The following is a 25,973-nucleotide window of genomic DNA, read 5'->3' as shown; positions in this document are numbered from 1 at the left end:
CAGCTGCCCCAGGGGCAGACATAGTGGCAAGAATACAAATTGATATTACTGCCTCCAAATTACTGTCATCATGCCAGCACATGCCTAATACCATTAATACACATACAGTTGACTGATTACATATGTGCATTAGGCACTGGGATATGTGATTTGCCATTATGAAGGACACATCACACCCTGGATTTGGAGTTTAACAAGGGGTTAACAATAGACTGAGGATCAGACAAGGATGGATGCGGCACTTAAATTAGTTTGCTTGGAATCCATCACTGCCCCCTGTCTGCCGGTGATTCTTGCTTTATAAGGTAATGAAGCTGTGGCCCCACTGGCCTATTAGTCTCTTAAGAAATCTGGTCTTGGTGCTTTACAATAACCCCCACCCCCAGGGGGGTTTATATTAGTTTGTACTGATAAATAATGAAATCCTTCATCTCTTTGTAAATCATGTCCAGCTGACATCTTGCAGGGGCCCAAACACAGCTGAGCCCACCAGCCCAGTTCAATAGCCCCCACCCGCATGTGGCTAGATCTGCCATCTTGGAAATGTTTTACTTGGCGAGAGCAGAGTCGTGATATCTGGGATTATTTATATGCTCCCAGGGATGAAAGGCTCATGCAGAACGAGTTTGGGTTGAGAGGTAAAGGAGTGGGATATGGAAAATACAATTGGCGAAGAATTACACACTGATATGCCATATCTGTTGCACAGCCTGTTACATCCCAGCATGACCGGCCCCCTTGCAACTTCCTGGCATCCCACTCTGCCATGCCGTAACTTCACATGCCCAGTAATAACCCAGCAATAATGAGAGGCATCAGTATTTCCGATGTTTCCCTTAAGTCACAGGGACGCCCCTCAAGTACGTATTGTTCTCTGGATTGCAGGAAGAGTGAGCATGCTGCTATTTCCTACAAGGCGGACATGTGGCATGATAGGGGATTCATGGAGGCTGCTCCATGGCAGCAATACTTTGTAACACACTTGTTTATTACATTGATCCATTGCACCATAAAGGAACAACAGTTATATTGCCTTTTGTACTCTAATTGTTTCATTTTAAACTACTATGCAACACATTTGGGTTGGAGTTTACTTTGCAATAGTATGTTTGTTTTGGATTGTTCTTACCAACAGAAGCCAAAGAACATGCCTTTTAATATTATGGACCCAAAAGTTCTATGGTCTGGAAGTAAAAGTGCTTAAAATTAATTTTGGGTAATACCTGAGAATATTGGCATGAGTACAGGGGCTCTGCACCAATGAGGCGAATTAAGAAACTCAACATCAGGCAGCAGCCTCCCCGTTTTTCAACCTGGAAATTTGTCTCTTCTAGTGCAGAGAGTGCAACTAGTGATGTGGAAGGGAAACCACTTCAGGCGGCAATATGGCTAGGGATCTCTCGTGCATGAGTAGCATGATAAACCTCCCCCTGAGTAAAAGAATCCACTTTCCATTCCATATCCTTTCATTGGGAAATGGAATAAGGCAGAAACTGGAAGCACAGAGAATCAGTGCAGGTTCTATCCCTATTTGAATAAATGTCTCCTATTTTCTTAAAAAATAAACAAAGAAATTCACATTTCTATATATTTAATGCAGATTCTGCACGACAAGCGGGAATAAGTCAAAATGGCTTGTACCTTTCCATAGAGCAGAGCCAGACCTTATTAGTAGCATTATCAAATATTGCAGTGTCAACATATTTTGTAGTGCTGTATAATAGAACGGTGCATGTATAAAACATAACGCCCCCCACCCCTGGATTGAGTTAAGCTGAAAACTAGGGATGCACTGAATCCAGGATTCGGTTCGAGATTCGGCCAGGATTCGGCCTTTTTCAGCAGGATTCTGATTCGGCCGAATACTTCTGCCCTGCCGAACCGAATCCAAATCCTAATTTGCATATGCAAATAAGGGGTGGGAGGGAAATTGCATGACTTTTTGTCACAAAACAAGGAAGTAAAAAAATGTTTTCCCCTTCCCACCCTTAATCTGCATATGCAAATTAGGATTAGGTTGCAGTATTCGGCTGAATCTTTTGCGACGGATTCGGGGGGTTGGCCGAATTGAAAATAGTGGATTTGGTGCATCCCTACTGAAAACAGTTTAAAACAGTTTCACATTTCGTACTCTTCCAGCACTAGAGGGAGCTCCTGATCCATTGAAAGGCTTATACTGTCATCCAGCTCTATTAGAAAACAATGCTATGCAAATTTATGAGACCTGGATGGCAGTATGAGCTGTTCAGTGGATCAGAAGCTTCCTTTAGTGCTGGAAGCTGTTTTTGCCTGGTTTCAACTAAAATCAATGCAGTGCAAAATGCATTTGATCACTCAACAGAATCATGCCTAGCCCCCCAACTGGACATTGGGAAGAGAGGAGAGCAGCCCAGGGCTGGGAGCAGTTTTGTTTTTAGTGAAGCTAATGGAAATGATCTATTGACAAATCTCAGGTTTACGTATCCTTTGCATCAGTCCAAAGGATGAGATACTCTGACCAACTTGGCAAAATCTTTAAATAAAAAAACTAAATATCCATAAAGAAGTAACGGTGTTTGTGCTCCAGAGATCATGACCACACACTGCACGGTAGAAGAGAGGGGGGTGGGTGCTCACTGGGCAGAATACTTGGATCCCTCGGTCACTTGCTTGCCATCAGCTGTTTCAATAGTCTTGACAAGAACCACTTTCTTTGGATTGGGTGCTGCCTGGACTGGCGGGGTGGATTTGACCTCAAAGTTTAGGGTACTGGCTGCAGAGGGAATGATGGTAAAGATGAAAAAATAAGTATAAAAAAGGATTAAAACAATCTAGTTATCAATCTTATGGGGATATCCGACATTCATTGGATTAGATAATTCTACTAACACAAGGCAGGAGGTAACAGACAGAGACTTCAAGGAAGGGGCAGTATGGGGGAATTAGCTAATTGAACTGTTCTGGTCACACCGCTGATCCCTTCTCCTAACCCATTGAAAATGGTTTATACTTTCTGGAAACCCCACTCCTTTGTAGCCTGTAGACTGTCTTGCCTAAATGGAGGTGCTTGGAAGGTATTACAGATGCCTAGTATAGGTACCCTGTTGGGAATAGATTTCTGGAACTCACCCAGTTTGTCTATGGCATTGGCTTGAAGATTTGGTTTTTGGTCTTGCATCCTAAATAAAAAGAATTAATGCAATGGTAATATTGGATAATACCATATAATTACATATTCCACGTATTTATAAAAGCCAGTGTGTAAGTCAGCAGATGCCTGAAAAAGTTCCCCACAGCCACCAAAACACCCTCTCTTATCTCTATACCCAAACATATGCAACCCCTGCCACCTCACCTGGTCTCCTCCCCCTCCAGCAGTTTCCTGTAAGTGGCAATCTCAATGTCCAAGGCCAGCTTGATGTTCATCAATTCCTGGCATTCGCGCACCTTAAGGGCCATGTCCTGTTTTTCTCGTTTTAAGGCAACCTCAAGGTCTTGGATATGAGATTTAGCATTACGGACAGCATCCTCTCCATGTTCCTCTGCCATAGATATGGCACTTTCCAGGTTGGCACGCTGAAAGGGGAGGTAAGTGCAAGACTGAGTAAGACACATGTTCATTTTTAAACTAATTTTAGTCATACCTTTAAGAGTAATTGGTCAAGGCATACAGCAGACAAAGGTTTAGCTGTGCCATCGACCAACAAGACCATAACGAGGCCAAGCAGTTGTTTTCTCTGCGCTTTCTCTTCCTTTGTTGCCCAACTTCCCATTGTCAGGCAGGGGCAGAACTTGCGCTTGATGGAAAGGTTGATTGGGCCCTCCCAGCATTGGGCCATAGCAGTCTGGTGGAACAATAGCTCCCTCTAGTGACCATGTAGATATTAGAGGAAACCTGAATTCCCTAATGTGGGGTATGAGGGGTTCCCAGGTGGGACTAATGCTAATGAGCCAAACCTGGTTCCAAGATGACTAATGGACTTACCACTGGAAATCTTTATGGATGCAGAGCATACCTCGTTTTTTATAGCCTCGTTGTCACTGCTGGCTCTCTGAATCATCCGGTTCAAGTCATTTAGGTCATTCCTCAGAGCCTTAAGCTCTTCATTGTTTCGTTTTGCCTGATTCTCCATGTCATCGATCTGACAGGAACAAATCATGTAACAACAAACATTGCTGTGTCCAGGGACTTAAAAGTAGGTGAAGCACTCACAATGGGCTCAGACATCCAACAGACCAAGTCTGCTAACCCTAATGCACTGGATAGTTCTGTCTTACAGACCCAAACATAACACCTGTTCCAGCCATTATCACTCTGTTCAGACTCAAAACATGCCGTTGTAACCACCAGGTAATGATCAAAATAGAATTATGGTGGAAGGAATGATGAGGTCATTGCATGACCACTGCCTAGTGACATAATAAAACAATGTAGACTCAAAGTAACTACAGTAATATCTGATGGTGTTTAAACAAGGATGCTCTAATGTCCACTGGCCTTTCTCAGATTCTAAAACTCCTCACTTAGACATGTGTCCAGGATTAGGTTTAGATGTGGTTCTGAATATAGTGGAACCTTGGGAGAGGACAGCCCATTTATAAACAACCAAAAATCTTGGCCACAAAATCTTCCTTGGCTTTCCAAAGTTAGTATAAGGATGGTACCAAACCCACCTTGCAGTTATACCAGTATTCAGCCTCCTGTTGGCTTTTCTGGGTCATTGCTTGGTACTGAGCCTTCACTTCATCCATGATTTGCTTCATCTCAAAATCACGACTGTTGTCCATCGATACGGTGACCTTGGCATTGTTTACCTGATGTTCCAGCTCCTTCAACTCCTAAACACAGGATCCTCTTTATTATGAATGGTCTCCTTATTTACACTATACTTGCTTGTCTCTGAGATACGTATTAAACATATAATAATATTTAATGCATTGTTAGAAGTAGGAGGCAACTGCTTCAAAGGCTACAAAGCAAATGATGAAGGACTGCAAGCTCATTAATAAACTGTTCCATAGTACTCTTTACACTAGGACCTTGCCTTCACTGCTCATGTAATATATAGTCTATTTCGCCCCCAAACATGGAATACCTCATTGTACAGCTGCTTAAGGTACTGAATTTCATCAGTCAGGGTCTCCAGTTTGGATTCATTGTCCACCCTATGGAGATAAGCGTCATCCAGGTCCTATTAATAAAAATGTACAATATAGGTCAAGGGACTGCTCTTCCTCTTTTGTTGTGATGTTGCCATTTACAGAGGCTTCATTATTGATATTGGCCTTTGTCTGAACATTGGGTAGGTCTCATCTTAGCAGAGGAAAGTGAGGGATGGATATCAGTAAGTAGTGCAGACAACTAATTTTCTCTTCAACAGCGACTTTCTAAAAGGCTAATGTTCCTTATTTTGATTGATATTTTTCTTCATGTGGCCAAAAACTCACCTTCTTGGTCAGTACAAAGTCGTTCTCTATCTGGTTCCGTCGGTTAATGTCATCCTCATACCTACAAGCATAAATGGTGAAAGTAGATACACAGGCTTCTCTTGTGCTTTTAGGGAACAACAGATTGAAGCCCCACTCTCAAATATGTGTTTTTCAGGTTTAGAATGTGAGAGATTTTATTACACTCTTCCTCTTGGTGCAAGGATAAATCATGTACTGAGCTCTCTGTTGCAAGAATAAGAAACAGCACATTTTACTGGAAGAAAGGGGACACTAAGGGAATCCCACTGCTGCACCCCAAGACAGCCCCCCCTGCAACACTACATATTCTAGGGTGGGTGAGTTAATGTTAGAGAGTCATCATAAGGACAAGAAACAAGGGAGAGGTGCATTGTGGAAATGTGAACCTGTTCTTCAGTTCCTCCACCAGTCCCTGCATGTTGTGCAGCTCCAACTGCAGCTTCTCCTTCTCATGCAGGAGTCCGTCAATCTGCTGTTTTAACCGGTTTGCTGATACTTGTGTGATTTGATCAATATTGGATTTGTATGCGTCTTTTTCCTTTAGAAGGGCGAGCTGGGTCTCCAGAATCTTGTTCTGCTTTTCGAGATCCTGTACCTTTAAATATACAAACACGTATTGGGTTATGCAATAAAAGACACAAATTTTGCCCAGAACCAGTAATCTATAGCAGAATTTACTAGTCACTAGCGATGGGCGAATTTCTCTTGTTTAGCCTCCCTGAAAAATTTGCGAATTTCCCGCAACATTCGCGAAACGGCAAAAGATTAGTGGAAAATCGTGAAATTAGAAAGTTCATGAAAAAATCTTGAAATTCAAAAGTTTTCACTTAAATCAAGCAATTCGAAAGTATTCAATAAAAAATCGAACAATTCGAAAGTTTTCACTAAAAAATCAAGCACTTCGAGCGTTTTCACGAAAAAATCTAGCACTTCAAACGTTTTCACGGAAAAATAGAGCAATTCGAGCGTTTTTACTAAAAAAATCGTGAAAATTGGAAACTCGGAAATTCGCAGCAAATTCCTGCCAGGCGAATTTATTCGCCCATCATTACTAGTCACCAGTAACGTAACTACAGGCTGCAGGCAATGCACCCCCCTCCTGAAGAAATCTTTTCATTGGATTCGGGTTCGCTCTAACTGCCTGCGAGCCTGAGGGGGTGCAGACCTTGGTATGGTCGCACCCCTGTAGTTCCATCACTGCTAGTCACCTGTTTAAATGCAAGCATCTTAACGGTTGCCATGGGTTACTGCTCCTGGGCAAAATAAGTGTTGTAAAACAGACAGGGGAATGGCAGGCATGGGGAGGGATGTTGGGGGTGAAAACATATTGGATATGTCATTGCTTTATAATGTATATTTCTGAAAGGGCCAGTGAGGTTCCAGTGAGACCTACATGTTCTACAGCAGTAGCAAAAACATTTCTGATCCCCACTGCTGTAGAGTATGTAACTAAACTTCTCTTTCTAGTAAATCACAGTGGGGCTTATTTATTAACACTGGGGAAATGTGTAACTGGGCAGTAACCCATAGCAACCAATACATTTTGAGGCAGCTGAAGGATGACCAATAGAAGCAAACATCTGATTGGATGCCATGGGTTACTGCCCAGCTGCAAATTTGCCCCGGGTTTATAAATAACCTGCAATTAATAATGCTTTTCAGAATTCTCAGTTGGTATTGATCAAGGTGCAGGGCAAAGTGTTACTGTTTCCCTTTTATTGGGAAAGGACCAGGTACAGACATTTGGCCTGGGCAGGTGATAGGGAAATCAGGGATCCCGGCAATGCAAACATAATTGTCTACAAGCAGGGAAAATCATGATATTAAATGGCTCTTTAATTAAATAAATGGCTTGACTGAAGATAAGTATTTTGAGATGTAATGATAAACCAATGCCTTGTTCTGCTGACATTTTCTCAATGTCACTCTAACAGACCCTGCTCACAATAAGCACAGGAGAATTAAGACTTTGCCCACTAGGTGGTGATATGTTACCATTACAGAGGTGTCTGTCTTTGGTGATTTTTTGGGGCCCATTCACTAAGTTCGAGTGAAGGAATAGAAGAAAAAATACTTAGAATTTCAAAGTGTTTTTTTTGGCTATTTCGACCATTGAATGGGCTACTTCGACCTTCGAGTACGACTTCGAATTGAACGATTCAAACTAAAAATTGTTCGACTATTCGACCATTCGATAGTCAAAGTACTGTCTCTTCGACCCCCTAGTTCGCCACCTAAAAGCTACCGAAGTCAATGTTAGCCTATGGGGAAGGTCCCCATTGGCTTGGCTATCTTTTTTTCGTCGAAGGATAATCCTTTGATCGTTCGAACGATTATTCCTTCGATCGGTCCACCGAACGAATTGCGCAAAATCCTTCGACTTCGATATTCGAAGTCGAAGGATTTTAATTCGCCAGTCGAATATCGAGGGTTAATTACCCCTCGATATTCGACCCTTAATACATCTGCCCCTATAAGAACTTTTAAAATTTTGTATAAAATTAAAATATAATTCTATATAAATTACTTCCCAATAGACATTCAGTCTTCTGTATTGTTTTACAGTTATTGGCAGGGAACCAGTATACATCTACATGTAGTGCTATTTGGCGATTTAGGAAGTTAAAAGTATTTCCTTCAACATTTAAATAGGACAGGAGGAGAGTGAAGAAAACCCCATAGTGCAAAAGAACACGCTTGTGTTGTGTGAGTACTTGTGTCTGTGTGTTCTCATGTGAAAACAGGAAGTCACTATCCTGGGTAGGAAGGCAAATTTGGAAAACATCTTTTCAGCACAAATTCAGTTACATCCCCTCCTTACTGCTTCTCCTTTTGCTTTACATAGAAATTTGTGGGTCAGTAACCAAATTATTATGTAGGGCATTCAAACAATGAATTGGTTGGAGAGGTGCATTATAGGGCCACTATACTATATGTTTCTGCTGAATTGTGCTTAGTACAGGGGAATAATAATGCTGGCATAGTTTTATGGTATCTCTCTGTACAGGCTATGAGTTAACTTTGGGGGCTGTTCTTACTTAATAGTGCTTAGTACCAGGGAATACCTATGCTGGCATAGACTTATGGTATCCCTCTAAATCCAACTAAACTCCCCAAGTTGAACTGACCGGAGAGACTTCCCGGAGACCATCTTGTGTCTTGACTGACCAATACTTCCTAGAGAATGTGTCGGTCATTCAAGACCCAAAACGTGTTAGTTGTTTGCACAATAATTGTCACAATAGCTGGATGTTGCGCCTAAAAGAGTTGCGAGCTCAGTGTATTTGCGGTAGAGAAGACGGGTAACCGGGCCATACAGTTTGGGGAGCTCCGCCGGACTTATCCCATTTTTCTTTATGTGTCATATGATTATGATATCTCTCTGTACAGACTATGTGCAAATTTAGAGGCTGTTCTTGCCGAATTGAGCTTAACACAGGGCATAGTAGCTCACCTAATAGATAACAGTAATTTAGACTGAGTGTACAAGCTGAGCCAGAACATCAGTGTAACAAAACAATGCTAATTGTAAATGAAGGTGGAACACCCTTTGAAGTGCTTCTTTATAATCTTGACTACTAAATGGTCTCAGGTTAGACAGGTTCTAATTCTCACCTGTGTCCTCCTTTTCTATCCCTGCTATTCCAGTAGATAACCTACAGGTCTGGTCTGGCCAATCAAATTGAATCTAATAGCTGTATCATCTGTGAGACTGGATTCACTTGTATTTTTAGTCCTTGATTCTAGGATCTGTTAAGGAAACATCAACTATAAGACTGTGCCCCCCCCCCCCCAGTTCTGTAAAGAACCAGGTAGGGCTGTTATCCCTAATTCATTATATCAGCAGTTAAAAACTGCTAATAACTTGGCAACTAGAAGAACAACATAACCAATGTAAATGGCAAATATGCTCAAAAGAGCACAGGGCAGATCTGTTTACAGAAGTTCTCATTCTCCAACCATGAAAGAAGATCCTTGGATCAGTGCCGGGCCGGCCTGGGCAATGCCTGCTGGGCGCCAAGGCAACCCAGCCCGACACTTTGCGCCCGACACCGTGCACAAACGAGGATGCACGTGCCCAACCGTAGCAGCACCCACTCAGTGTTAGGGGTAAGCTGCTTTTAAGGTACGTGCCTGGCACCCCCAAGCTTTGCGCCCTAAGGCACTTGCCTCTTTTGCCCACCCCTAGTTCCAGCCCTGCTTGGGATATGATTCACATTGCTAGTCACAATTATTTCTTCATAAGGTCAAAATAGCCACAAAGGGTGGCCAACTTCTGGGCTTCTATTACTGCTAACAGGTTAATGGGAAAGAGTCAGGTATTTCCTCAATAGGACTTACAGGTGTATGTGGGGAGGGTCCAATGTCTAGACATGCATGGAGATATACATGTTTATTGAAGGATCAGCACTGTTTGTAGTGAAATATATGTGCTTTTTTTATTTCACATGATAATATAGCATCTTAATTCAACATTTCGGTCCCACTTGGGGATTGTTGAGTAAGTAGATGAAATTGCAGGCTGTAGAAAGGCAGAACAACTGCTTAGAATATGTCAGTCTTAAACATACCAACATTTAGTTTAAAGGTGAATGTCCCCTTGAAATACTTTAGTAGCCATAAAAATAAGCCTTAAAACACACTGGCTGTAATTTAAAGATCTTCGTCTTAACCATTTGATCACAAATGGCAAATACAACTGTATTGATAATGTATTACTTGCTTATAACTAACCACTCATTCCTTTCTTCTGTTCATTCTGCCTGTTTGTCTATGTCAGATATAATAGGAAAAAGTTTCAGAGAGCAAATAGGAGAGAGAACAGCAGTCATGCCAGCCTTGCACGGCTGCTAGTAATGTAAATATCAGTAAATACTGGAAGCGCCACCTGCTCTGTCCTCAGAGTGAAATTAGAGAAGGGTATTTGGTGTTTATTCCTTGATTATTCATGTCTTTAGGAGAAATCTACAGTGATGGATGTCACAATCTGCAATGTGCCATACTGTCTGGTGATCTACCAATTGGCTTTCTGCATATGGGAAGTCTATCAGATAAACATCACAATTTGCAATTACAGTGAGCGACTTATGGATCTACAGTAGCAGGGAATTCACTCTACAAAATAGAACGTAGATTGACGTCACAACAGACACTGAGTGATTGATTGATGTTCAGTGACAGTTTTCATAAAGTGAGTTTTTCGTGAGACTTCAGAACAAGGATAAAACACGTGGGGTAGGGGTTAAATCCATGCATCTTACAACTCCCAGGATCCTCAGAAAGCGAGTAGGGGCTGTAACTAAGCAACAGCTGTTTAAAATTTATATCAATATCAAAAATGTTGTGTAGTGAGAGCATAAGAAATGGGGATTAGACATGAGGGCGTTACCCATGGACCTTAATGTATGGGGGCAATCAGTCTTTCCAGCACCAACTCTCCTATGAGAGATCATGTGTAGTGATAATTGACATGTTTCTGCAGGTATGGATTCACAGAGGTTGACAATTTATTTTGTGAAACCGTGGCAATATTTTGCTGGGAAAAAAAGTAGATTTACTACAATAAGCAAGAGAAAAAAATACAGATTTGAGTGAAAACAAAGTGGCAAAAAGTGCCCATTGACTTCAAGGCAATTCTTGAATTTTTTGACAAAGCTAAATAGGAGAAATCTTCACTAATCATGTGATGCTATGATGTCATGGCAAATGAGCCATGATGTCATCATTAAAAATGGCCCTTTAGTGACAACAGCTACTGGGTCTGCTGGGACGGGGCAGATGAATGTCTTGTTCTGACCTGCCCCTCCATGTTTGGCAGATTTATTTGCATTGACACAACTGTAAGCTCTGTGGCTCAAGGAATGACATTAACTGCTGTGGATATTTTCATGGTAAACAGGGAGCAGAAGAATCTCAACTTTAGTCCCCACATACACAGCCAATAGGCCCAGCCCCTAAACAGGACTTCTATTAATTTATTAATCCAGCCGCCCTTTTGGTACATACTGTAGAATTAATTCTACTAATTCTGCCACCCTCCCTTTTATACATACAGTATAAATGGCTAATAGCCCCTGAGGAGACATAAAGACTCATAATCATGCATAGGAGTCTTTAAGGCAGTGCTGGCTTTAGTGTAACTAGGATAGTGTGTATAGTAAGGCAAGATGGGGGTAAGGATACGGGGTGGGAGGATATGATGGAACCAGTTACAATTATCCCTGCTGACCCTGCACCCCCCTCCCCCAAAAGAAAATGCTGGGAATTGTGGTTGGAGCGCAGGTAGATAATTAGGCTGTGTATAAATTATGGGGCACCAGGGAAATTAAGGGCAGCTCAGTGGAATTTTAATTTAGAAATGAAAATGGTACTGCCTACATTAATGTTTGTATTATATTGGGAACCTCTATAAGTAGAACATGCCCCCCCACCCCTGTTACCTTATCTATGAAGTTAACAAACTGGTTGTTGAGTCCCTTGATCTGCTCCTTCTCTTGGTTCCTCAGCTGCTGCATTTGGGGGTCCACCTCCATGTTGGGAAGTGAGGAGAGCAGGAAAGTGCTGGAGCTTGGGGTGATACGGGACAGGTTGAGCCCACTGCTAGACCTTTGCATTACTGGCTGGAAGCCGGTGCTGATTCGGTACACAGAAGGCCTGCCAGATAAGGACCCATGAGACCGACTGCTGAAACTCCTTGGACTCCCATAGCGGTTATTGTACAAACTCATGGTTGTGTGAGTCAGGAGGCAGTGGAACCACCTGGGGTTGGTGTTCGGGGCAGGAGCAGACCTGATGTGTCAGTAACAAGGAGCTGACAGTAAACATGAAATTCCTCCTGTTACACCTGCTGGCACATCATTAGAATAAGCCTTCCCCCGTCCTACCTAAGGATGGGCCAACTCATCTGGTTCCACCGCCCCCTCTCACACCCAGTTTAAAGATAAATACCTTTACTCCTGCTGTTACACTGCCTTTCTGTCTGCTCTTTTGTACCTTTGTACTGTGCTACAATCTGCACCAGCTCTTCTCCCAGCATCAACATTTTTGTTTTGATTTCTGCCTTAAAGCGAATCCCTGGATTAACCTGCAGTAGATCACCTGTGTGTGGGGGTGGAGTGACTGGTGGTGCCTGCCCTCTTCCTGGTTATGCAGGTAAAAGACTCATGAATAATGGGACTAGAGGGCTGGTGCCTATAACTTGCAGCAGTATGTAGCCCTTATTCAAGCACAGGTTGAGCATTTTCCTACATAGCTTGTCATTGCTCAACTTTATCGTGGACTGGCTCTGTCACTTGTCACCTGTCTTTCTGCTTCCCTCAGGAGCTGACTTCTGTTCTGTTCACCTTCTCACCTGAGCCCCTTTATTTTAACTTCCTGTCACTCCATTACATTCTGAACTGCTTTCATGGCTTTCTATGGATCCAATGACCCCCCAAGCCGGCGTGGTAGCTTCTCCAGTTTGTCTGGATCCCTGACCCCTTCCCGACTCCCCTCCCTGCGTGGGATTGATCCACTTGTCCTGCGGGCTGGGATGGACAACTTGCTGCCCTCTGCTCGCTCTGGCATAGACTCTCTGCTCAACAATAATAACCAAGAGGTGATGCAGGGGCTGAACGAGCGGTTAGCTGGGTACCTTCAGAGAGTCCGCTGCTTGGAAGAGGAGAACCGAAAGCTGCAGGATGAGATTGACAAGATCAATGCCAGGAAGAGCCAAGCCACCCGAGACTGGGATGCCTACCAAGACCCTTTACACCAGCTGCGCAAACAGGTGTGTTCAAAATCCTAATCCATAATAATTCAGTGCTTCCTATTTATTGTACCATTGCTTAATGACATTAAATCCCCTCTTGACATTCTCTTTTTATGCCACCCTCTTGGTTGGCTTGGCCTTGTGCTCCAAGCAGTTGGACAGAGGGAGCAATTTACTACATTCTCATTGCTATAATGGTACCTCTCCCAAACATTGTATCTGTCCACTTACCCCCAGCCTTTTCCATCCCCATTTCACTCCTCTCTTCCTTATATTTATCCTTCTAAGATCTTCCTCTGCCCCCTTTCTGCATCAACAGTATATCCAGCTGTTAGCTCTACTGCTATTGTTGGATGACAATCCTTATCTTCCCCTAGACAGCTGCAGGGTTGCAGGATGGGCATTGCTGTAATGCTTAAAGGAGAATTCAACCCTAAAATTCAAAACCCCTACCCTACATTGAACCCCCTCCCTCCTCCTCCCAGCCTAAGTGTTACCCCAGGCAAATGCCCCTAACTTTTAACTTACCCCTCGGTGCAGATTCAGGCATCGGAGTTCACTGACAACATCTTCAGCCGATTTAGTAATCTTTGGAATGAGACTGGCCCAATGGAAATTTTCATGAGTTTCGGCACATGTGTAGTTGTCGTGAAACAGAAATTTGCTCCAACTGCGCATGCGCTGTCATGCCGGTCTCATTCAGAAGATTTCTGAAAAGAAGAAGATGGCGCCAGTGAACTCTGATGCCTGAATCGGCACCAAGCAGGCCCGGACTGACCATTTGTCTTTTCGGGCAAATGCCCGTGGGGCCGCTCTCTATTTTTTTTTAGTGGGCCGCTCGCTCCTGAGCTCTAATCTTAATTAGTAACTTACTTTCTACATCCGGCGGGCTCTAGGACCGCACCTCTATTCTCTCTCCTGCTGTGGCTGAACCCTCCCACTCCTCTCAGTTCCCGTGCTGCTGCTGCTGTGTGTGTCCCTGCATGGTCAGCATGGACTGGAGTTTGCAGTGGAGTAACTAATGTGAGGGCTCCAGTCCTGAAGGGCCCCGCTGCCCACTTTGCCTCCCTGCTGCCACCGGTATCATTCTTTGTTCTTTTGTTTTATGTTAGGATAAAGTGTATTTTTTTTTGTTTTATTCAGTTCACAGTTGGTTGGTTTAAGAGGAGAGATAGGAAAGGTAAAATTAGTTTTGGAATTGAGAGAGAATGAGAAGTCAGGGAAAGGGTTCCCTTGAGTATTAAAAGAAGGGAGTAGTAAGTGGCCCAGGAGCCAGATGCATCAATCACCAATACACTAAGCTTCTACACATATACAATTCAGGGTGGGGTTGTATATAAAGTAAAGTTTTTCCTCATGGGATAAATCTGAAAAAAGGGATCACAATATGAAGCGTATCATTTTATGAATGCTAGCTCAGTTATGAAGCATACAACTTCACAGCACTGCTAAAGATTTGAACACAAAGCAAGATAATAATCTGAAAGTATACCTTTAATTTAATGACATTATATAATAGTGTCAATGTGCAACTAATGAAGTGTCCCCATCCGGCTCTGTTATGATCTGCTTGGGGACAGGCTGAGCCTCACATCAGCCCAGAGGGAACTGGAGAAGCCATTGCCAGAGGGAGACTCATGTATGGCAATTGTAGTACACAGACTTTAAATACTGACCCTGAATTTCTAGTGTTACACACAGTGTTGGACTGGGACACCAGGGGCCCACCCAAAAACCTTTACACCAGGGGCCACTCTCAGTATTATTTCTCCTCACTCAACCTCTATTCTCCTATTCTGTTTTCTTTAAATACTATAACCTATTATTCCTCTATAATGACCAGGAAATAGGCCAAATGTTTAGAAGCAGGAGGGGCCACTGATACCTGGGCCCACCTGGAGTTTTCCTGGTATATATATATATATATATATATATATAATACACAAAAGCCATGAATATCCTGTAAATTATATCCTTATAAACGGTGAGTTCTGATGTCATCAGTTATAAACGGTGAGTTCTGATGTCATTTCTGTCACATGACTCATTGAAATTTGTGTATTATAATAAATAAAGTACCCCCAGTTGTAAAATATGAGGATATTAGAAGTTACCTCGGAGTTCCATGATCTGTATAAAAACACTCGGCCTTCGGCCTCGTGTTTTTATATGGTCATGAAACTCCTCGGTAACTTATAATATCCCTATATTTTACAAAAGGGGGTACTTTATTCACTATATATATATATATATATATATATATACCCAAACAGTCCGCACACTCTCAGTCTTTAAATTCCACTTAGGGTGCTGCACTTTGTTGTGTGTACTGTTTTTTACTATATACAAATGGATTATTAAGAAGTGGACTGCACACATCTTTCTGGATGAATATATATATATATATATATATATATATATATATTTTTTTTTTAAAGGGAATACTTTTTTTCCAAAACACACAGTTACAGTTAATAGTGCTATGCCAGCAGACTTCTGCACTTAAATCCATTTATCAAAAGAGCAAACAGATTTTTTTTATGTTTAATTTGAAATGTTACATAGGGCTAGACATATTGTCATTTTCCCAGCTGCCCCCAGTCATATTTTCCTGGTGGGCCAGTCCAACACTGTTTAGCCACTTTAGACAGGAATGTTGTGTTTGTGTTTGTTGCTGGAGTGAATATTGCAGTGTTGAACAGATAACCAAGGAACAGGAACCAGATGAGAAGAGAAGGCAGGAAGCTAATTGGGTAATCCTTTGGTCATGAAGCTGTGGCCCTGCTATGCAAGGGAGCTGAAAAGTGCACTGGGAGAGGTTTGTTGACATATTGAATATTATGCGTAACTGAGAGCACTGCCTCTGGGCTGCTGAGCAGTGTTAATAGGGTCAATTAAATCTGCAGGTGGTGTTTCCACTGAGGTGTCACTCTGCATACAGCTTCCTATGGGAAGTTACGGAAGGATCAAGCTTCTTTCCTTAAGTCCAGTTCTTGATCCCCTGCTGCTAAATAATGGGTCCTATTTGCCTTCTCAGGCCACAAGATGCCCACTCTAACCTCAGCAGATGCACCTACTGTATTCCAAACCAGTCAGACAAAGCTCCCAGTTTAGGAGTAGAAGATTCTTGAATGGCTGACAGTAGAGAAATTAATCATTTCTTTTGCAGCAGTAGTCACTACATTGTACTGGCAATAAACACTGTCACAGTGCATGTTTCTGCAATCCATTCAGCAGACTGGTGCCAATTGCTGAAAGTTAAAAGCAAAATGTGAAATTGCTCAGAAGAGGTGTTTATATCAGATTTCTGCTTGACTTTACATTCCCTGTAAATAAAGCTGTATTGAAATATAGGCTGGGAACACATGGTAAGTGGGTGATTTGGGCGTTTTTGGTCCCCTTTTCCATCTTAATCTACTAAAAATCATGGGCATTAAAGCATCTAAAATGCTCTGTGTGCTATTGCCCCAAAACATGAACTTCTGGCTTTGAACTGGAAGATCCAGCCGTAGTTGCTGTGCATGCTGCAGTGCACACTGCTCAGTGCAAGGGCATCTGGGAAAAAAAACATTAAAGACTTTGCTGTTGAGCCATTGGGCCTGGGGAGTAGGATGACTCAGCTATTGCTCTTGATCACATTCCTCAGCAGGTTTGAAGAGATAAGCAACAGTCTTTTGCCCATATGATGAGACAGGGGAACTGGTTTTTCTTCCCTTGAGTTGGGGCGTTCAGTGAATTTTACAGAATCCTACTGAGAAATGTTGCATCCTGCTCCATGGAACCCCAGCACCTTGTATTGTTTTTAAACCCCTGGGGCAAGAGAACCATGTGATACTGTGGTTATTTTATCTCAACTACTCTTATTCATTATAATGTGAGAAATGCACAGATATAAAGGGGAAGTACACCTTTATGCAACTAATTGCTTTTGAACAGAAAATTACAGGTAAAGTCTTTTTACATGCTTTTTGGTGGGTTCCTCCAGTTTCCTCCCAGACCCCAAAACATACAGGCGGTTTAACTGGTTTCTGATAAAACTGACCCTAGTGCATGTGTCTGTGAGAGGGACCTTAGATTGTAAGCTCCACTAGAGCCGGGACTGATATATAGTCTCTATACAGTGCTGCACAACATGTTGGCACTATATAAATAAAAAATAATAATGTACAGCTCAGCTCTGTTTGTGTGTTCTATTCTGGGCATGACATTGTCATTTCCCTTATTTGCTTTTCTCAGTGTCAACTTCACGGTGCCTCTGTACAAAACCGGAGGAGCTGGAATTAAATGCCCACAGTTTACATACAACTAGATTTTCTGCAAACTCTCCACAGCCCCAAGAGCAAATAATGTTTATTCTCTGGAAGACTCAGATGCTGCCACGGGTTTTAGGCAATTCAGCGTTGTGATGTCCTGCCTGGCAGCCAATTATAATATCTAAATACTTGGATGGGTATGTGGACTGGGTCTGCCCCCACTGTTGTTACTCCCCTGATACAAAACAGAAAATTCTGTGTATTGGAAATAATATTTATAATAATTTGGTTACAGAAAGATTCTGCTTCATAATGGAGCTGCCATGCTGATTATCCTGTGCCCCTGTATTTCTTGCAGGTAGAAGTCTTGAATATGGACAATGCCAAACTCCTCCTGCAGATTGATAATGCCAGACTGGCCGCAGATGACTTTAAAGTGAAGTAAGTTGGTTTGGTACCAATCTATCCTGGGCAGGTGGATTGTGGCCAATGTAGGCCGGAGCCAATCATTATCATCCTCATGAGCCTTTAAGTCTACGCTTCCAGCAGAGCTCTGTGGTCCCATGCAAATGATTCTGCTGCAGCTGATTGGTGCATAAATAGCTGACATGTAAGGGACTTTCTAGGCAGTGCCCTCAGTGATACCCACAGACTTTGCATGTTTTATAGTGAGATGGAAATATCTCATGGATAATGCATGTAAGGAGGGCTGCTCACTATTAAGGTGACAGTACCCTTGTGCAATTATCCCTCCTTTACCATCACAGAGTCACACACAGTTAGGTTTGAACGAACAAACTTAATTAACTGAGACACACGAGAGACACTTGATCATGGCATACATTTCACACATTGCAATTTTCTAGTGGTCTGGTATATCCTACACCTGTATTCCTCCACTCTCCAATAGTTGTCCGATGCCTCCAGGGTGATACCCCCCCACTCTTCCCGATTAGGCCTTTTTCACACAAATTCTGTCTGGAAGCACCTGGTGCTCTTCCTACCTAGCCTTATGCTTTTACTGTTTCCCTAACTAACGGAGTGTCCATTGAAATTTAATTTCCATTCCTCCTCGTAGGGGCCACAACTACCCATGCTACATACCCTTACTAACTGGTGCACCTAGTGTTCTCTCACTTAAAGTCTTTCCTATACTGACTTCTTTCCCTATGGGTCTCGCTTACCTGCCGGTTGATGTTGTTCCGGCGACGCCCTCCTGCCAAGTCCCTAAATTTTATACCTCTTGTCCCATAGTGCCCTCTGGTGGCTGGGGTAAAAAACTACAACTAAAAATTATATTAAATTATATTAAAGATCTCTGCTGGTGATTCCCACAAATTACAACTACCACACTATTTTACTCACACTTTTAAACATACACTAAAATTCACATACATATTTTTCATACACCTAAACACACATCCTGCATTCAACACACATTGCTCTTATACGCACACCATGCTTTTGGCACAGACCTTATGCAAAGTGTTCAGCAGGGGGGTATGTTAAGTATGCTAAGCTGTGCCTGGTTTTCTGCTGGCAGGATAGAGACTGAACAGAGTATTGCTGATGGGGTGCAGAATGACACCCAAGGTTTGCGCAAGATGACAGACGACACCAACTTCCTGCGTATGAAGCTGGAGGGAGAGTTGGAAATGCTAAAAGAAGAGCTGGCGCACCTTAAAAAGAACCACAAGGAGGTGAGACGGGAATGTATAGGGATGAGGTTAGATAGTAGCTCAGGCGCACAGTCCTTCTCCTTTTCTAGTGGCTTGAAAAGGGAGAAGGAACAGTTTGGACCAGTTTTGTGGTGGTAAAATGTTAAAGCGGACATGTCACTTAAACATAAAAAGCTGTATAATGAAAGTCTTTTGCAAATAAAAAATGGAACCCAAATTCTTTTTTCGTATTAAAACATCCATACCTGTTATAAAGGTATTTAAATATCTGAGCTGTCAATCAAATATTACCTGCCCCTCCTCCATGCCTGAGGCATATATGCGTGGCAGTCATTTACTTTCACATTCCATTCAGCAATTCCTAGATGTCACTGCCCTCCTCACATTCCCCACAGTATGCCCCTGCTCTCCAATAGTGGCCCGATACATACTAGATTATACCCCTCACTCTTCCCTAGTTTGGCCCTTTCTCATGGATTCTGGCCAGACACCTCTTGTTCTCTCACTAGCTACCCCTATACTGACCCCTATACTGACGCTGGTTCCCTGGCTAACGGGGTGTCTGTTGGAATCTAATTCCAATTACTCCTTGTAGGGGCCACAACTGCCCATACTACACACCCTCACTAGCTCATGCACCTAGTGTTCACTTACTTAAAATACTTCCTATACCTACTTTTCCTGTCCTAACACTGCCAGATCCTCACTCACCCCTTACCGGTTGATGTTGACTTAGCAACAATCTCCTGACAAGTGCCCCATCTCTTATACCTCCTGTGGCCAGGGTGAAACTACACTTAGAAAATTATATTAAAGGGCTCTATTGCCCCCTAGTGGTGATTCATATAAAGTACATTCCCATAACATTAGATGCCTCCATCTTACATACACAGTTTTAGCATACATATTACCTCTTTCACCTCTTCACCTTACACACTAACCTTCACTAATCCTCTCCCTTTATCTGACTAAGCCAATTTGATCTCCTTGCAATAAATAAAGCTATGATTCTCTTGACTTGCTATGGGCTGCTCTCTTTCCCATGGCTAGATGGTAAGACAAGGTTCCAAATTAAATGGCTGACCAGTGGCATCCCATCTAGGGGGTATAGTATAATCCAGTTTACTGGGGCAAAAACTCTCTATTTTAACTCTTCTGTGACTACTTAGCTAGAGGTATTATAGAAAAAGAATGGGTTCATGTTGAAGGCTCATGACTTCCCAGGTGGCCTCCTAGTAACGAGAAGTTACAGCTATCCAATCTATTAATGACAAAACTTTGCAAACTCTGACTCTGGGCAGCAGGGGTATTATGTTTGATTCTCAACAAGTCACAACTGACCTCCTGTATAGCCTCCAGCAATCGTAGTGGTCTCCTAGAAACCAGCAGCTGCAGACAGGATCTCAGCTGGTCAATCCCCTGTTTAAAAGAATCACCCTCAGATAGATACCGCAGATCCCATCTGAGGTATCTATCTGAGGGTGATTCTTTTAAACAGGGGATTGACCAGCTGAGATCCTGTCTGCAGCTGCTGGTTTATGTGAAATCTCCATATTAGTGTCTTTCTGATGAAATCAGTTTAATTATCCTCCCCATCACCAGAGGCAGAGAACACATTTGGGGACAGTCCAATACATTCATTATTATCTCTATATACCTGTGCAGAAGTCACATGCTCAGCACCCAGCAGGGAAGATATAAATTCATATTTAAGCCAAAACACCTGCTCCCATGAGCGACAGGAATCAGCAGATTTGGATGATTTTAAGATGCATTATATCCTTTATGGGGACAGTGAACTTGTCGGTGTATGGGCTTATTTGCTACATTGTCAACAGAAAAACATAGAGCAGTGCTTCCTAGACAGTGAACTCCTCCCAGGGGATGCTAGTAGTGATGTGATTAGTAAATCAATACCCATTGTAAGCAGCAGTCCTGGCCTGCTTTATGGCTGAGATTCTAGCTATCTCTATAACATCATTCTGATAAATTGGACAGTGATCTGAAGTTGCAGCTGGGTCCATGTTCTGCTTTTTTATTATGAAGGAGGTGGCATCCCTGCAAGCGCTGATTGGAAATAACAATGTGAAGGTGGAGGTAGAGGGACCAAAAAAGTCTGACCTGAATGAGAGTGTTGCCCAGATCCGCAGTCAGTATGAGAAGCTGGCTGAGCAGAATCGAGCAGATGCTGAGGCAGCTTATAAGAAAAAGGCAAGTATCAGGGGATGCTTAAAAGGGTTAATTAGAGGGGCGTTTTTAAAACAAAAATATATAAAATAATGACAAGCTACCAGAGAACCCTGTCCTTTACAGCCTCTTTAGGCAGAATGTAAGTTGTAGCATCTGCAGGTTTCTTGGTGTAACTGAATCTAGATGTACCTGCCATCGGGTCATTTTCCTTATCTCTTCTATTGCAGCTTAATACCATGTCCCAGGAAGAAAATACTAACAACAAAGCACTGGACCAAGCCAAGAACGAGGTGGCTGATCTGCGGCGGCAGCTTCAAGGCCTGGAAATAGAGCGTCAGACTCTCGAAAAAACAGTAAGATTTTGCACCAAACCACTGGTCACTTTTGCAATTTTCATTTAATTTTTGCATCAGCCACCAAGCAGGAGCTGCTGCCACCCATGATGCCCTTCTGTGGGCAGACATATCTTGGTATACACCAGAAAATTCACAACTGGTTTGTGGCACTTGCGGGGTATAAATTTCCTGGTGCCCAGGGCATTACGGCTGGTAGCACCACAGTCTATAGCAGTATTGTTCCCCCCTTCCGTACAGTGTGATGTGTTGGTGTAAAGCCTATCTAACAAGCTGCACAGACTCACTTTCTGCCTGTCTGAAACTGAAAGGTCTATGGTGAGAATGAGAGAGCTGATTGTCCTAGGCTAGGGCCCATCAGCTGGCTCACTTTTGTAACAAATCTTATTAGTTTCTTTCTTGTCTCCACATCAGGTGGACTCCTTGCAAAACGCCCTGAGGGACACAGAGAACCATTACGGTTCCAACTTGATGGACCTAAACCAACACATCTCCAGACTGCAGGAGGAACTGTCAGCCTGTCGATTGGACATAGAGCGCCAAGTGCGAGACTATGAGGCCCTGTTGAACCTGAAGTCCAAACTGGAGAATGAAATTCATGAGTATCGTACTCTGCTGGATGGATTCCTAGACAAGTAAGACTCAGGCCTGATGTCCACCACAAGCCCAATGTCATACCCCATAGAATAGGAAGGCATGGCAGCGAGAACAGGGGACCTTGGGAATATTTTAAGTGAAACGAATGGGTTGTAATGCTCTCTGCTTTCACTTGGAGGATCAGTGAAATGAACCCTGGTGTTAGTACTGTATGTTCCCTTTGCATTTTGGGTGAACAAACAGAATAGGTAAAGAATATTTTTCCAAAATGTCTCTCTTTTAGTGAGGGTGGACACTAAGGGGTACATTTACTTAGCTCAAGTGAATGATTAGAATAAAAAAAACTTTTTTTTGGCTACTTCGACCTTCGACTATGACTTCGAATCGAACGTTTCGAACTAAAAATCATTAGACTATTCGACCATTCGATAGTCAAAGTACTGTCCCATTAAAAAAACTTCGACCATCTACTTCGCCACCTAAAACCCTCGATATTCGACCAATAGTAAATGTGCCCCTAAGTTAATTTTTACCTTTCACACAAGGAAAATATTTCAATTTTTTTGTTGCAGAGAGGAGCAGCCTGACCCGTCAATGGAAAACGGAACAAAGTGAAGAACCAGTTAATAAGTAAGTGATACCACAATGGGTACAGCAACGAAGTATCTAAACCCCTAGAAGCATTTCTTGCCATGATTTGTATGTAGGTAATTTAGAGGAGTAACAATATGCTATTGGCTGGCCTTTTGGGCTCTGACTTCTACAATATTGGTACAGGTATAGGACTTGTTATTCTGAAGGCATGGGACCTGGGCTTTTCCAGATAAGGGATCTCTCCATAACTTAAGTCTACTAAAAAAATGATTTAAAATATAATTAAACCCAATTAGATTGTTTAGTTTCCAATAAGGATTCATTTAATTTTAGCTGAGATCAAGTACAAAGTACTGTTTTATTATTGCACATGAAAATAATCTTTAAAAACTGGAATTATTTGAAATACAGTCTCTGGTCAGATGGCCTTTCCGTATTTTGGAGCTTTCTGGAGAACTGATCCCATACCTGTATATTGTTATATATAAATGTTATATTTATTTTATATATTATAAATATCGTTATATATTTTACTTTATAAAACTGGTGTATGGAAGGCGTCTTGGAGCCAGCTCATTGCAGTTCATAGCCCATTAGTCTGGCATTGTATATAAAAATGTGGCACAAGTTTACAGGTGCCATTGATGCGAGTGTTATGAGACGTGGGTATAATGATGGGTAAGTGGTGGGACCTGTAACAAGCAGTTAATATAAGATGCTGCTCATATCTAGATGGGGTTTACCTTCACCCTAATATATTATAGAGGCACATTAACACAGAATGATGGGTAATTTGTAAATTTCTTACATTTAAATAATGTTCCCTTTAATCCATCCAGGCACAGTTGAAGTCAGAAGGGAAGTGAAAAGGGAAAGTTGTCCCCTCATTGTGGTACACATAAAAAATGTTGATGTTTTCATTCCCCTTGTCCCACCAATCAATGTGATTTGTTTTAAAGCAACACACCGCACTCTGTCCTGCAGAATCTTCCAGCACTTAATAAAGCTCTATGTCTAAACAAGGTGTTATATTTTATGTTTATTAAGGTAGATGTAGATCTTTCCTCTATGCTGGGTAGTCATAGGAATCCATAGCTCCCCAGAGGCACCCAATCCACCTGCATGTGTCCAAATTGTGCACTTCTTATCGCCCAACCCCAGTCTACTGCAGTCTTGATAGGACTCCTGCTTGTTCCGGTCCAAAGGTGATCCTTTTTCTGTACACATTATTCACTGCTGTATTACGTAACAGACAGTGATACTATGTAAGCAGGTTTGAGTACATATGGACAGCTAAAGGTGAATAAATGTTCCATGAACAGAACCGTGATTATAGGGGGAGGGACAATAGGGGGCCCCTTTACTAACAATCAAATAGCGATTTTTTTTCCATGAATCTCAAAAAACTTGTGGTTTTGCTACGTTTCTAAAAAGCTCTAAAAATTTGAGATCCATTAAAAAAAAACCATTAAAACCTCTAAGGCAATCTTTTAATAAAAAAAAAAACATCTAAGGCAAAACTTTGGTAAGTAAAGTTGTTGAGGTGCTATGGAAGTCAATGAAAGCTGTGCTGATCAGTGGAGTAACTAGATATTTCAGCCCTCAAAATGTCTAGAGATTGACCTGTTTGACCAATATTTATTGAAATTGTATATGAATTAGGTCCTCATGGGGCCCCTATACTGCCTGGGCCCCCCTGCAACCGCTGGGTCTGCTTCCTCTGTAGTTACGCCCCTGGTGCTGATCCTATTGGACCGCTTTAAATCAGTTTGAAAGTTTAGAGGTTTTCAGATTTTTTCTAGGCTAGGAACTGTCCTAAAAACTTTTATATTTGGACCTAAACCCACTAAAATCCAGCATTTAATAAATAAGGCTCTAAGCGAAGTGAAAAGGACATTGGTGCAAAAGATTCATCACTCAGCTGAACAGCAGAGATTGGGGATATTATATTCACTTTGAGTGTATTCAAATACGTAATTTGCTTAAGTGTAATTTGCTTTTATGGACGCCAGACTAATTTGTCTGGGTTTCATGTAAACCAGTTCCTTATTAAAAAAAAAAATCCTAATTCATCAGGAACAGCTCCTACACTCATGGCCTGAGAGATACCATAAAATGATGGCAGCATATAGTAGGTATTCCCCTGTACTAAGCAGGAAAATATTGTGGTATAAACAGTTGTTTATTAAAGTATATACAGTTGTTCATAATCCAGTGAGCATCACAGAGCGCTCCTCTTCCGGCTTCTTCTTTCTTCTTGTGGCTGCGCATGCGCATTGGGTTCGAGCCAAAAGCACAGTAGGATACATAGCAGATAAAACACCATTGTATTGGACAGAGCTTATCTGTTATGTGCTATGTAGCCTGTGGCTTTTCTCCTTTTATTCCTGCAGCTTTGAATGGCTGCCCCCATGGCTACACAGCAGCTTGTTTATATAAACTATAGTCGAGTTTCTGAAGCAAATAAACAGCTTTACCAGTGCAGGCCAACACTACATTATATTGTCATTCCTTTAAAACACTTTCATTTTTTGGTGTTACTGTTCCTAATGTCTTTTTCCATAGACAAGGCATTTTATCACTACTAAAGGTCAAAATATAAACCACACCCTTTGGTAATTCTAAGCCAAAGCTAAACTATATAAACCTAAAACAACTTATTTGTGAATTGAACCTGGCACATAACTGTATAATAGTTGATAAATACACTTCAAAATCAACTAAAGTATTAGAAACAGAATTTCTTCTGCCAGATTCACATTCATATAAGCTCTTAAAGGGGACGTAAAGTCTAAAATAGAATAAGGCTAGAAATGCTGTATTTTGTACTAAACATAAATTTACTGCACCACAAGCCTAATCAAACAAATGATTTATGCTTTCAAAATTGTTTAACTTTGTTAAATGTATTTGCAAGACCAAGACCATGCACATGCTCATTGTGGACTGGGCTTCAGTAGGGAGGCTAAGCTTAGGGATGAGTTATCAAAACAGCACAAGTCAAATAATATCTGCCAGAAGTGGATACAGCAAGACTGATTAATAATCAGAAACACAGACTCCTGTGTTGTCATGTAATCTAATGTGGATTTTATCGTTTTTGTAACTC

General features: G+C 42.0%; 2 protein-coding genes across 4 annotated transcripts; one reads left to right on the top strand and one right to left on the bottom strand.

The window, feature by feature from the left end:
• Positions 1-1,574: 1,574 nt before the first annotated feature.
• krt8.2.S (keratin 8 S homeolog) lies at positions 1,575-12,607 on the bottom strand. Of its 3 annotated transcripts, XM_041579233.1 has the most exons (10): positions 12,397-12,607; positions 11,889-12,102; positions 5,835-6,043; positions 5,428-5,488; positions 5,076-5,171; positions 4,654-4,818; positions 3,996-4,121; positions 3,335-3,555; positions 3,109-3,158; positions 1,575-2,752 (listed from the first exon to the last, which is right to left on the bottom strand). In XM_041579233.1, the coding sequence occupies exons 2-10, from the start codon at positions 12,060-12,062 to the stop codon at positions 2,613-2,615; spliced, it is 1,242 nt and encodes a 413-aa protein (XP_041435167.1). In that variant the 5' UTR covers positions 12,063-12,102; positions 12,397-12,607; the 3' UTR covers positions 1,575-2,612. The 3 variants fall into 3 exon arrangements, with proteins under 3 accessions (XP_041435167.1, XP_018094179.1, XP_018094181.1); XM_018238690.2 differs by lacking the exon at positions 12,397-12,607 and having other exon boundaries at positions 11,889-12,366; XM_018238692.2 differs by lacking the exons at positions 3,996-4,121; positions 12,397-12,607 and having other exon boundaries at positions 11,889-12,368.
• Positions 12,608-12,643: 36 nt separating this feature from the next.
• On the top strand, positions 12,644-23,883 carry krt18.3.S (keratin 18, gene 3 S homeolog). Its single transcript, XM_018238693.2, has 8 exons — positions 12,644-13,216; positions 17,810-17,892; positions 18,995-19,151; positions 21,177-21,341; positions 21,548-21,673; positions 22,088-22,308; positions 22,843-22,900; positions 23,704-23,883. The coding sequence occupies exons 1-7, from the start codon at positions 12,854-12,856 to the stop codon at positions 22,883-22,885; spliced, it is 1,158 nt and encodes a 385-aa protein (XP_018094182.1). The 5' UTR covers positions 12,644-12,853; the 3' UTR covers positions 22,886-22,900; positions 23,704-23,883.
• Positions 23,884-25,973: the final 2,090 nt, after the last annotated feature.

This window comes from Xenopus laevis, chromosome 9_10S (genome assembly GCF_017654675.1).
Source record: "Xenopus laevis strain J_2021 chromosome 9_10S, Xenopus_laevis_v10.1, whole genome shotgun sequence".
Classification (NCBI taxonomy): domain Eukaryota; kingdom Metazoa; phylum Chordata; class Amphibia; order Anura; family Pipidae; genus Xenopus; species Xenopus laevis.
This window is presented reverse-complemented; position numbering and strand designations above follow the sequence as displayed.